General features: G+C 42.4%; 1 protein-coding gene across 1 annotated transcript in view; it reads left to right on the top strand.

The window, feature by feature from the left end:
• The window catches only part of AK5 (adenylate kinase 5), a 165,046-nt gene that overhangs the window by 120,637 nt on the left and 30,721 nt on the right, over positions 1-13,688 (top strand). Inside the window, exon 10 of the mRNA XM_016216814.2 lies at positions 1,374-1,418. Coding sequence (XP_016072300.2) covers positions 1,374-1,418 — 45 coding nt within the window. The remainder of the gene's footprint in view (positions 1-1,373; positions 1,419-13,688) is intronic.

A 13,688-nucleotide genomic window follows, 5' to 3' on the forward strand; every position in this document is an offset into this window, starting at 1 on the left:
CCTGTGCTCTTGATCTGCCCAAAAACTCTACCTCCAGGGCAGAAGGCTGACTCTGCCCTGGCACGGTTGAGTAAGGGCCTGCTAACTCTCCTGCTATGATAGCAAGTTGAACTCTTGGTCACATGTAAAGCCTAATCTTCATAAATAAAGCTCTAGAGCCTTAAAGCAAGAGTGAATTATTTGTCTCCTCCCCTCTCTGAAACAGTCTTGGGTAGGACTACTGTCTCCTCTGTCCTCAGATCCTCACTCTAAACATATTTTTAGTTTGAGGCACCCCTGCTTCCAGACTCAAGCAGTAACCATTGGCATTTTCTGAGCCCAGAGACCCGGAGTTCACAGAGCCATTACCAATTCAAGTTTTCGGTTGTGATCATCTCTTCAAGTGACTTCACTCTCACCCAAGGCTTCTTAGAATTTTAGTTTACTTTAGGAAGATATCTTAAACATACAGCAATAGTAGCATCATAACTATGGCCAACGGACAAAGGGGGCCATTTCCTCATATGGCCAATTTATTTACAGGAACCACAGAATCATAGGTATTTGAACCAAATTAGAGATCACTGGGTCCAACATTTCTTTTACAGATGGAGAAACTGAGGTGCAAGGAGAAGAAGTCATTTGTGTAGATAAAAAATGTAGCTCTTGTCTACCCATCCCTCATGGCTACCTACTATGGCAGATGACAACTGAGCATCATTTAGGGCTCCACAAACTTTAGAGGGCTTCACACTTTGCCAACATTTTTAATCATATCTTTGCCTCAAAGCAGTGGTTCCCCAAATTCAGTCCTCACTTGCCCCCTTTCTGATTTTTGCTTTATCTCTATACTACTTATTATACTATATATTAGTTACTTAATATTTTTTACTAAATTGACTCTGTTATTATTTACATACATTTATTTTAAAAGGAAATTTTATATCACTGGAAAATAGCATTATTTCCTGTAAATAGGAACTATTTGTAAATTATTGTGTTCCAGACTCTCTACTTGTATCTTAACCCCTTTATCAAAGAGAGATTAGCAAGTGTTTAAAAATGTGAAATAACTCACAACTGAGAGATACTTAAGATATTTTTTAAATAATTTTTTTTTAATTATCTTTGTGAATAATGCTATTTAATGGCTTATCAGTTTTACTACCTAAAGGCGATAATTTGGGTTTAAATGAAAATATGTTACCTGGATCTTGGAATAAGGCTGCAGGGGTCACCGGTGTCCTTTAATTATGGCTTATTAACACATTTACTCAACATCAAGCTTCTTTCCAAATAAAACTGCAAGGTTTTGTGTTTTACATAACCTGAGTAAAACTAGGGTTTCAATACAGTACTTCTCCCTGATAACTTAAATTATTCTTACTTTAAAGGTATCATGGAAGATTTGAAGAAGTGTAAAATTATTTTCATGATTGGTGAGTAACAGCCCTCAAATTTTCTAATGTAGTTGCTAATAGTAACAACTTGGTAGGGGAAAGGCCATTCATTTCTCACCCTGTTTTGAAGTCTTGCCCCTTTTTCGGTTAAGTAACACCCAGAGGCTTTCGGATTGCTGCTTTGGTCTGCACAGTGTTATATTGCCTTTGGATGGGTATCTTTTCAGCACAGACGACATAGGGTTCTCCAGGGGCCCTCCCCACTTCACCACTCAGTTGGGGGGCTGCTACCCTCGACTGTCTCCCACATTCAGTCATCCACCAATTACTTACTGAGTGTTAGACCCATGCTGGGCAATGAACAGGGATCTCAGAGCTTCCATCTTAGATGAAAAAGAAGAACTAATCGAATTATTATCACAAACTTAGGAAGGATACAGGGAGCAGAACAACCTGCCTGGAGTGTTTGGGGTAGAATTGGGTTTTTACTTTATACAGAGTGATCAGGGAAGGCTTCACTGTGGAAGTGGCATTTGAGCAGAGAACTGAAGGAAGAGACCGAGTGACTGAAGGGATTAATTGGGGGGGGGGGGGGGCGGGGAGTAAGAATTCCAGCCAAAAGAACATGTGTTAAGTAGTGACAATTCTAGAGCCCAACCTGAGTTCTATTTCTGATTTACTTGCCTCTGGTTGACTTTAAGCTTGGGATCTGGATGGACTCTTGCCACACTTATTTTGCATTCTTTTCAGGAAGTAAAAGTACATTATTTCTATTTCTTACTAAAGAGAAACTCATCATCCTTAGTAAAGAGAAATTCATCATCATCATTTCAAAGAAAATTTTCCTTTCCACATTTTGTTTAGCTTTTATCTCAGAGGTCAAATTAAGAAGAGGAGAGGCTCTTTAAACTTGTTCAGGAATCCAAAGAATGAGCCTTTATTATCACATAGAAATCTGCATTTTTAACAATATGTTCCCCAAAAAGCTTCTAAAAATAATACAGGATATTTTGTGGTTGTGGTTACTGTCTCTAACATTAATATTATTTCAGATTTACCCATTGTTTAGCACTCACAGTTGAATTTTGAAACATATTTTCAAACATCACTTCTATGGGTCTAGGATAACAAAAGATTTCCCCTCACGTGTTCCTAAGTCCTGTGCCCTTCAGAAGATCAAAGAGCACAATTTAAAATCTTTGGCATCAGACAAAGCTTGAGACCCCCAAGGTCCACAGATCACACTCAGAACTGCTGCTCTGAGCAACAGGCTTTTCTTATATCCAACCAAACTCTCCTGTATGTCAACTTATTGGTCAGTCACTATTCTAGTAAACAACTATTTCAGCTTATTGTGTGGGCAGTAGAAGGTACAAAACCGCTGTGATACGAGGAAAAATAATTGTTGTTCTTTCAGGGTGTTTACTGCTTGAAAATTAAGGTTTTAGTTCCAAGCACTTCCTCGGCAGATGGCAGAATGATATTTTGGGGCTGCATTATTACTGCAGGTCAACTTGAGCTTGTGAAAAATACTTGGGATGTCACAGATACACCCACAGCAGCTTTGATGATTCTTAATAAACAAGAGTCAGTTGATTTCAGTGAAACAAGTGTGGTTTTATCTATATCAGAAGATGGTTGGGTTTTTTATTTTTTAAATTATTGTCTTGGCCTCAACCAGAACCACAGTGGAGCTTTAGTATTAGCAGAGGCTACATTGACATCCCCTCTGTTAGTCCTAACATAAAATTAATATTCCTGGTGCACTCTCCCCCTGTTTCAAAGTATCCATTCATTCCTTTTTGTCCACAGAAAGGTCTAAACTCCTTAAATGGGCCTTCAGAGTTCTCTCCCTACTGGCCTCGGTGTGTCTTTCCTATTTCCCTCTGCACCCCGTCTTCCGCGCCAACTCCACCTGCATCATTATTATCTCTTGAACATTTCTCAATTTTGCCAATCTTTTCACTTGAAATGTCTTCTCCCCTAGCTAGTCATGCCTCAAGGTCAGTTAAGTTCTGACTCCCTGTGAAGTCTTCTCTAATCATCAGCCTTCCACCTCTGAGCTCCTCCATCCCTGTGTCTGCATCACTCATTTAGATACCCCGTAATGACTAGAACAACAGATATTTGTTGGAATAATGAATTGTTTCAGAAGCAGTGTGGTCATTTTCCATAACAACCGAAATAGCAATTGGAATTCTTGGAATGGAACTGACAGGGAGCTTGCCGCTGTAGTGGTTTGTGGCAGGATGGTTTTCAGGTTAATTATGAGCCTTATCAGGTGCTTCTTACTCAGTGTAGCTGCCACCTTGTCACTGAGGACAAGCAACATCAACTCTCTCCTTAATCCCCTGCCTCCCCCACCCCTTGCCCTAAGCTGGTGCTATTTCTTGCTCATTTGCAAAATAGTTGTAGGTGGAGGTAGGTAATTACACTGACTGTCATCTGAGTGGGGGGAAATGTTCTGGGAAAGTGGACCAAAGGTGGCAGGGATGGACCTCGCTGGCCCTTCGAATGTTTTGTGACTATTACCTCTTTGCTCATGAAGAAAGCAGCTCAGTGGCTGTTTATAGAGAAATACCTTCCAAAGGACAGATAGTGGATTTCACAGGATAGGACCTGGTGATCAAAAGGATTGAAAAGGGTCCTATGGCCTTTGGTTATTCACACAAGATACAGAACTGTGTTCATGTATAGGACTGGGACTCAGTCATTACTGAAAATGAAAAATTATTTGGCAAATGTAAAAATGACCTCATTAGATCCCACTAACAGACTCCCAGAGTTTTTCACAAATTTTTCTGGTACATTTCTCTCTCTCTTTTTTTAATCTCTAGATCATCTCTTATGCCCTCTTTTTCCCTTGTCTGCTTTTCATAGCCTGCGTATGCCCAAAATGTAACATGACCTGAATTCCCATTAATTCCTCTCCAAAGCCTTGGTAGAAGTGCTTCAGTTTGGAAAATCACCTGACTTCACAGATGAGGTGTGATACTAATGGCATAATAATCGAGACATCATTCAATGGCTTGAACTTTCCATGTGTCGGGGACACAGATGGCCTTGTGTGCCTTGGCATTGGTGCTGATAAGCTGCCTTTAAGTAGTAAGCTTTGAGAGGTGCTCGTGCAGTATGTATGTGTTATCCTGTGCACAACTAGTCCTATTTATTTCCTCGGAGAAAACTAGGGCAGTGAGAATATTTGCTCAAAACTTAGTATGTCAGTGAATAAACCTACTTTTTAGAGAGTATTTTCTTGGGGCTCAGGTTAAACATTTTTGGTGAAATTGACTCACATGTTTGGTTAAATTAAAAATGGAAAACAACTTGGGGGAAAAAATGAAAAACAAATCTTAATTATGTTAATTTGATGCAGGTGTAATAGAAGCCAATGTGTATTGAACACTTAACCACACTAGGCACTATATACAGTGCTTTATATCTTACTTAATGCTTGTATCCACTCCATGGAGTCTTATCACCATCCTGACTTTCCAAGTAAGACGTTAGAGAGTTAAATAAGTGATGGATGGGGCTTGAAGACTGGGATTTTTCTCATTAGCAACAAGTGCTGCCAGTTGTTTTCGTCGAAGGGACGTCTTGCTTGCTTGCTTTTCAAGAAAAGTTTGAAAAACCGTAGTTTATTTGTTAATCGGTCTTTCAGAAGGTGAAAATGACGTTCAGCTAAAAAACCAACTAGTTAAGCCACTCAAACAATGACGCAGCTCCTTTTCTCGAGAAAACCATCATACCTGGGTGTGCTGCAGGGCCTTTTGAGCTTCGCATTTTGTAACACAAAAGATTAGGATGAGGTGTGCATAAGGGTCAAAATTAAATTAACCTTTTTACTGCTTCATCCAGGGCGTTCTTAAAATAGCAGCATTTTCCTCTCCTTTCCTTTTTTTTTTTTACTGTGAGTTCATAGTGGTGAATACATGACTAGTAGACTTGGATGCTGCTACCTTGATTTGCACTAGTTCTACAACGTTGCTTCTGCACCATCAGTGAAAAGCAAATAACCTTGTAGTGTCATAATGGAAATAAGGAACTCCCACAGTCTCAAAGTGGACAGCACTTTGAGAACCACCACTCTAGCATTAATTGGGGTGTGGGGAGTTGAACAGGTATGTGAAACCCCAGATTTAGCATTTAAGAGATCTTGGAGGAGAATCCCCTGTGCCTTGTTTTCACTTGTTTATTCAAAAGCAAATAACCTCAGAAATGTGAAGGAGGCATCAGGAAAAAGGGGGTGCATCTACGAAAGCCCCTGTTTCTCTGGGTTACTGTGGGCATGGAAAAGTCCTGAGTGTTTCTCTGCGCCCAGTGGTGGAAGGGATTCCTGAATGAAAATTTGGGTGCTTGTCAGAGCTGAGCAAAGAGGAGTACATCAGGAGGACCAGCAGGAGACACCAAGCAGGACTGAAAGGAAAATAGAAGGGGTACACCTCTGGGAATCAACAAGGGAAACCCAGGACTGGAGGAAGGATTAAAAAACCCTTAAGGTGTGAGAATAGCCCTGACATGAACACTGAACTTTGAACTTATCTAAGTCTGCTCAGGCTGTTATAAGAAAATACCATAGATTGAGTGCCTTATAAAGAACAGAAATTTGTTCCTCACAAATATGCAGGCTGAAAAGTCTAAGTTCAGAACACTGACAGATTCCATGACAAGTGAGGGCCCACCTCCTGGTTAATAGACAGCTGTGTTTGCTGTGTCCTCACATGTAGAAAGAGCAAGGGAGCTCTCCAGGTCCTCTCTTATAAGGGCACTAATTCCATTCATGAGGGCTCCACCCTCATGACCCAATCACCTGTCAAAGCCCCACCTCCTACATCACTTTAGGCCCCACATCACTTTAGGTTTTAGGATTTACTTATGTATTGTGGGGGAGGGGGACATTCAGTCTGTGGTGTAACTGGACTTTCAAGGTGATCAGATATCATTGGCCTGGACTAAGAAAACCCAGGCTAGACTTGATTGAATTTCCACTATGAAGTGCAAACAGGCAGCTCATGAGCTAGGCTGGGTTTACATAGAGAAATAAGTTTCCATCTGACTCCAAAGCCTGTGGTCTGTGGAACCATCCCTGCCCTAGACACAGACGCATAATTGCCACCGCTCTTGTTCCCCGAAGCTCCCTCTGGCACCCTCCTGGGCCTACACTTGTATTTTCAAAGTCCAGGCCATTCAGGATGGGAGAGTAAAGGAGGAGAGATATCAGGCTACTTCCCAAGAGGGCCTCAAATGCATTAACAAACCATGCATGTCTTTCTGATGTTGGAGAAATGTAGGCATTGAGTGCTGACTATGAACCTACTTAATTACATAAACCTTCTCATTGCAAAAAGTCTCTAAGTCATGTTGAACTAGAACAAAACTCTCTTCATTTTATTAGACCAAATTAATAAACCTTTGTCAAGGGCTTACTATGCATAAACAACTGTGAGAATCACAAGGCATTAAACAGTCCTTGGAACAGTGCATGGAATGGCAGAAGTGGGGTTTCTTTATGTTTTTTAAAATTATTTCCTCTAAGAAAGGAATGTTCCTGAGCTAATTAAGAGTCATCCAGGAGGGCAAATTACTGCTAAAAAGAACAGAACACGAGTGAGTGAGTTTTACCAGGTGAGGTGAATGGAAACCTCACACCTTCGCACTCATGGTCTCCCTACCCATTTGCTGAGAGATCTTTTGGGAAGCGCCATTAACTCACCACCTGACTCACCTAGTGAAGTTGCAGGTGCTCAGCCTGTGGACTCAGTCAAGGCCACATCTCCAGGCCTAACTCACTGACAGCCTCTTTTGCTTGTTTTGAGACCCTCGAAAAGTGATCAGTGGACACTGGCTATAGACACTAGGAGAACACAGCACTGGAGATGAGGGAACACCCAGAATCTTGTATTTGTATCCAACCTCTGTGGTTTCAATCCCTTAGGCTCTCTGAGTTTCTTTTAAAATGGCAAAATAATATTTGTTCTCTGTCCACCCCAAGTTTGAGCAGCCAATGAGCTGACTTGTTGCTAACTGTTCTCTTGATCGGAAACATAGCCCTAAGGAAGTGAACTGTGACAACAGAGACATAGCCCTAAGGAAGTGGACTGTGAAGATGAAGCCAAAATCTCCATCCTGTACCCAAAAACATTTATATAAACTGCTTCATAACAATATTAAACTAACAAAAAAACATTTAAACTAACATATGCTGGTGACTTAGTATGTTCCAGATACTGTGTTGTCGTCATCTTATTTAATCCTTGTACCAACCATCAGTACTCATGTTCTACCCCATTTTATAGATGAGGAAATGGAGGCTCAGAAAGGTTAAGCAACTTCCCCAGAGTTACACAGTGAGTAAGTGACAGAGCTAAGACTCAGACCAAGTTGCTCAGACTTCAACGCCCATGCTCCAGAAGTGTATGGAGATATGTAGTGAAGAGGCCGAAACGTAGGTGAGGCTGTGGGAGTTGACGGGGGAGGGAAGAGTTTGCCGTAATAACTTGAATATGTGCCTCGATTTTCTGTCTTACTTTGTTCCTATATATCTCGTTATTAAAGTCTAAAAATAAAAACAAAATAATAAGACATCAAATGAACATCAATAAAACAGACCTCTGAGTGCCCCAGCCACGTTTCTCCCAATTATATGAAATTCTGTGTAAACCTCAAAACAGGAAATGATTTGAATCTGTAAAAATACCTGAACCATTTCTGAGCTCTGTCCCAATCAAACACATTATTTCAGAATATGTACACTGCATCTTTTATAAGAAGACATATCATGGGTGTCTTTTTAAATGAATATTACCAAAACTCTGTCAGAGGGCCAGCTGGTGTGGCTCAGTGGTTGAGCATCAACCCATGAACTAGTAGATCAGGGTTCAATTCCCCTGTCAGGGCACATGCCTGGGTGTGGGCTCCATCCCCAGTCGGGGGCGTGCAGGAGGCAGCCGATCAATGACTCTCCCTCATCATTGATGTTTCTCTCTCTCCCCCTCTCCTTTCCTCTCTCTGAAATCAATACAAACATATTTAAAAACACACACACACAAAAGAAAACTCCGTCAGAGGGCCATGACCACAATGAGCAAGTGTTGGAGAATGTGATGGAAGCTTGGTGCTTCTGAGACACTCTCTGTGTTGGATGGGGTTCATTGACTGCATATTGACCCCAAACAATGGAGGTGGAGGGGAAACTAGCCTAAGCCAGGGAATACATACACTTTAAGGACGCTGCTTAAACTCCCCTAGCTTTATTCTCTCACTGCTATACTAAATTCTTCCTTTAGATATGTAGGCCTGTGGGTGACTTTCATTAAGTCACTTGACATATTTATTGAGTCCCTACTACATACTGCACAGGGATAGGCCTAAGCATGCAAAGGTGAAAGGCGCCAAGGCGCTCCTGGGGGCGGGAGCAGTCAGCGGGCCCGGCCCGCACGGCAGAGGCCAGGTGACGGAGAGAAAGGCTGGGCGGGCCTGGCGGGTGGGGGGGCCCTCAGCTGATCCTGAGGAAGAGCAGGATTTGGCCGAGCGCTAGTGGGAAGAAAGCTGGGGGGCCCAGGGCAAGGAGAGGGAACAAGGGTTCAGGAGAGAGCCGCGGAGGCTTGGGGTGGAGGCAGCGAGAGGCAGGGCTGCAGACAGGCAAGGCCCAGAGGGCCGGGCTGAGGAGCGTGCGCTTCATCCTGTGGCGCCGGGGACCTTCGAGGCTTTTACCCCATCACTTGTCAGCAGACCTGGGTTTCAGAAAGACACCGGCGCAGGGAGAGGGAGGCCAGTCAGGAGGCCACGTGGACGGGTTCTGGAAGCAGAATGCATAAGAGATTTTTGGAAGCAGGACGCATAAGACAGAAAGATCCAGGGGAGTGAGAGGAATTAGCATTGCTCACCAGTGGCTAGTTTAGACAGCCAGGTGAGCAGAGGTGCCATCAAGGAGATAAGGGATGTGGAGAAGAAACGGGTTTTGAGAAAGTGATAAAGAATTCAGCTTTAAACATCTTAAGATTGAGATGCTTGTGGGCCATCCAGGAGGTAATGTCCATTAAACAAGAGGTTTTTGAAATCTGGTGGTACCCAAAATACTAGTTCTGGGTGTAGACACAGACGTGGCATTCGCCAGGGGTCATTGGTTGGTGAAGCCACGTGTGTGCAAGAGGCCACCAGTGAGCTCAGTGTGAAGCTAGAGGAAAACTGAGACCCGGAGTCTAAGAAGCCCCCCGGGGCCAGAGCAAAGGAGAGAACAGAGAGGAAAGTGGAATGTCAAGAGCAAATGGTGTCCTGGAAGGCAAGGGAGGAGAGAGTTTCCATCTGGAAAAGTTAAATAAAATGTAACAAAAATTGTCCTTTGGGGTTGGCAGCTGAGGAGTTATTGGTGGCTTTAGAGAGAGCAGCTCCAGTGGAACAGAAAGGAGTCACGTCAGTGGGTTCCGTGGTGATTGGGTAGGAACATGAGGATTTGTACAGTCTACACTTTCAAGAAACGACTGGGACAGGAAAGACTTAGGGCAGCTTCTAAAGGAAAAAGAAGGTCAGAAGTGAAGTACTTTTAAAATATGAGAGTCAAGCCCACTTGTTAAAAAGAGAGTCTAGCTAAGAGCATGAATTACTCGAGTTCAAATCCCAGCTCCCCCGTGTCCTTGCTGTGTGACCTTGGGCCACATCCTTATACCCAGTGTTCCTCAGTTTCTCACCTGTAATGTGGAAGAAATGGTCGTACCTAAGGGGTGATGTGAGGATGACATGAGTTAGCACGGCAGTGCTCTTGGTAAGTATTCAACAAGCATTAGCTATCCTCGTATCTGTTACATGCTAAGTGAGCGGAGATGACCAGTAAGAAAGAGAGGATCCTGAGAAAGGGGATTAGAAGCGTTTGGAAGAGGAAAGGATACCCACAGCTAGGGGAGCCAAAAACAGAGGTGAAGAGGTTGGGTAAGCTCCTGTATCTGTTTCTGCTGTCATTCGTTAAAAGTAAACACTCCCTAAGGGACTGGCCTGTTAAGTGGGGTTTCGCCTAGAGCAGCTGTGGTTGGCTGGGATCAGGGCCAGCAGAAGTGAGAAAGTATCTCCTGGGCCTTGGACTGAACCGTGCCTGTAGGCTGCACTTTCTCCTGTGAACATTCCCGCAGTTGTTTACAACAGAACAAGGGTTTTACTGTAGAAGAGCTTATCTAGCCTTGAGGAATGAAGCAGAATTAACAAGCCAGTAGTTCAGCAGACAATGACAGTTTTAGTTTCCAAAATGCAGGTATTCCCACCCTGGCTGGTGTTGCTCAGTTGGTGGGCGTCATCCCGAGCACTGAGAGATTGCATGTTTGATCCCCTGGCAGGGTTGGGGGCTCAGTCCCAGGTAGGGATAGATGTTTTGCTCTCACATCAATGTTTCTCTTTCTCTCTCTCTCTAAAAACCTATTTAAAATATTTTTTTTTTTTTTTTTTTAAAGTAACATTCCCAAAGTGTTTCCTTTTCATTTTATTCCAAGCTCCAGAAACAAGTCTCAGGGCATATTTTACCTATAAATGAAATATGTTTAAACCAACCATCAGTGATCAAGGCAATGAAAGACTCTTTCCTCTTGTAACTGGGTGGTTATTTTGCTTTAACATGACAGGTGCCTGTGACCCAGCTGATATTTTTTTCTCATATTGTCAGGAGCACTGACTGGAGATGTTCCTCATGGTTCTCCCATGCTTTGAGAAATGCCTTCTACCAGGAAGTTGATCACTGAGTTAGTGCCACACACTCGCCCATCCACACCAGCAGAATGACCTCAGGCTACAATGGAAGGAACCTTTTTAGTCCAATGTCGTATTTTCCTGTTTGGACTAACTCTTGTAGTAAATGCATGGGAAGCTGGCATGGGCAGAGCAGCATGTAGAATACAGTCTTGTTTCTCTCCCTCAGCGTGGTCTTGGTGGAGCTGTTGCAAACCCTGAAACTGCCCCTCGCTGCAACATGCATTGTTGAAAAATGTTAAGCAGTGAGAAACTTAGCACGTAATAGACATTCCATATAATTAGAATGAATGAGTGAGTGGGTGGGTGGGTGGATGGGTGGATTGGAATGCAGCATGATGAGAGCTCAGAAGAAGTTACTGTCCCCCAAGTTCCCCAAGCTCAGTTGTGGTAAATAAATAGCCATTGTCAGAAATAAGGAAATGTTTTATTACTCTTCTATGTGGCTTCTCCAGACTCACCTCATGTCCTACAATAGCTGCTGGTGCTCCAGCCATTATGTCCTAACTCCATTAAACAGGGAAGAGGAAATAGGGAAGGGGAACATCCTTCTTCCCTTTTGGGTCACTTTCTGGACATTGTTTTCACCATTTCTGCTTCTATCCCTTTCGTCACAAGGACACTTTTATCTGCAAGGGAGGCTGGTAAATGTATACCAAATAGCCATGTGCCCATTTAAAAGTCATGAGGTTTAATTTTTGGAATAAAAGAGTACATAGAAATTATGTTTCTGCTGCAGATTCTAATGCAGGCATCCTTCTCCTGGCAGCAGGGAAAGTGGGTTTGACTTTATTTTTTTAAGTTTTAGCTTTTAGTCATCCCTGGTAGGACTGAGTTTACCAAATGCCCATGGCAGCAGTAGAAAGTAGAATTAATCTGGACCTCCCAGAGGTCTGCAATCCACCCTCAAAGCCAGGAACAGTAGCCTGGTAAGCGGGCAGGGCTGCAACCCTACTTCTGAAGTGCTTCTTCGGGCAGCAGCCCAGCAGTGCCTCTTGGGCTACCCACCAAAGCCCCAGTAATGCCACCCCTCCTCTCTCATACTCCACTGTGGTGTCAGTGAACTTGGAAGGGACTCTCCTGGCCTTGAGCCCTAGTGGAGGACACTGGCTGCGTCTCTTGGTCTTCCCTGCAGATGAGAGGGTCTCTTTCCATTGGACAGCTACTGTCCTTTGGAAGGTCTTCCTAAGACTCAGTCAAAAATATGCATTTTTCATCAAAATGAGATCATGCACCTTGGAAACGTACTCTTTGCACTTAACAAAATACCATGGGCAGCTTTCCAAAATTGTAAAACTGAATATTTTTGTCATTTTTAACAGATTTTTTGCAATTAAACTGAAACACTCAAATTATAAGTATTTAGCTTGCTAAATTTTCACTAAGTGGACAGACCTACCTTCCTAACAAGCAGATCAAGTATGAACACAACCAGCATCCCCTCAGCCCCATTCTATTCACTGCCCCCTGCAAAGAATGCCATAGATATTTTTGAACTCTATATAAATGGAATCATACTGGATGGATTCATTTATATGCATCTTCTTTGAATACATCATTTTAATCACTGCATACTATTCCTTTACATTGCTGTATTATAATGTATTCAGTTTTTTCCCATTGTAGTGTATTTCCCCCCCTTTTTTTTTACTTTCATTAAAAATACTGTAATGAATATCTATGTAACAAAACAGTTATTTCTTCCCCCTGAGGAAAAATCCATAAATGTAGAAACATTTAAGACTTTTGACTAGTATTACCAAATTGCCCTTCAGAAAGGTGGCACCAATTTTATATTCTCATCACAAGTATAGGAGACTTTTAGTTTCTGTGGTGTGACCCAAAATTGAACACAAAACTCCAGATGTAGTCCAATGAACATCCACCAAATATGCCCCTACCTGTCTTAAATATCCTCACTTCTTTCTACAGTACAAAAACAGATTGCAAGCACAAGTATGCTCCAAGTTCTCTGACAAAAACAAACAAAAACGTAGACTGGTAGAGCTGGAAATCACCTTGGAATTTATCAGGTCCAACAAGCTTATTTTCAGATGAGAATACAGAAGCCCAAAGAGGAGAAATATCAGAGCAGACAGGTTCCCAATGAAAACAAAACCAGAAAACGATGTGTAGAGAAGAAGCTGCAAAGAAACAAAACAAAATGTATTTTTTGGCATTTACCTTTAGGGTCAGGAGAATGTTTTTCTTTTTACTTTTCTGAATTACCTATGTCATCAATAAGGAATATATATTTCTTTCACAGTGGAGGAAAACTATTTTCTATAAAAGAAGCAAAAATAGAAGGGAGAGACTGTTTATAAATTCCCAATTATATTCCTTTAATGTGTGCCTAAGATCATAGGTGAAGGGGCTACAAAATAGTAAATAAGGTGGCTTCATAAGTTTGAGAAGCATTTAGAAAGAGCAATGAAATCCAAGAATTCAAAGACCAAAACAAGCAGAGCCATAGGAAGCAATTTTTGGAAGGCTGCAGCCTGTAAGTTGGGTGGATAGTGTCTGGAACAGGCCTTGGAAGCCGCTGGGTAACGAAACAAAGGACAGGACCTGCAGCGG

This window comes from Miniopterus natalensis, chromosome 9, assembly GCF_054644295.1.
Source record: "Miniopterus natalensis isolate mMinNat1 chromosome 9, mMinNat1.hap1, whole genome shotgun sequence".
Lineage (NCBI taxonomy): Eukaryota > Metazoa > Chordata > Mammalia > Chiroptera > Miniopteridae > Miniopterus > Miniopterus natalensis.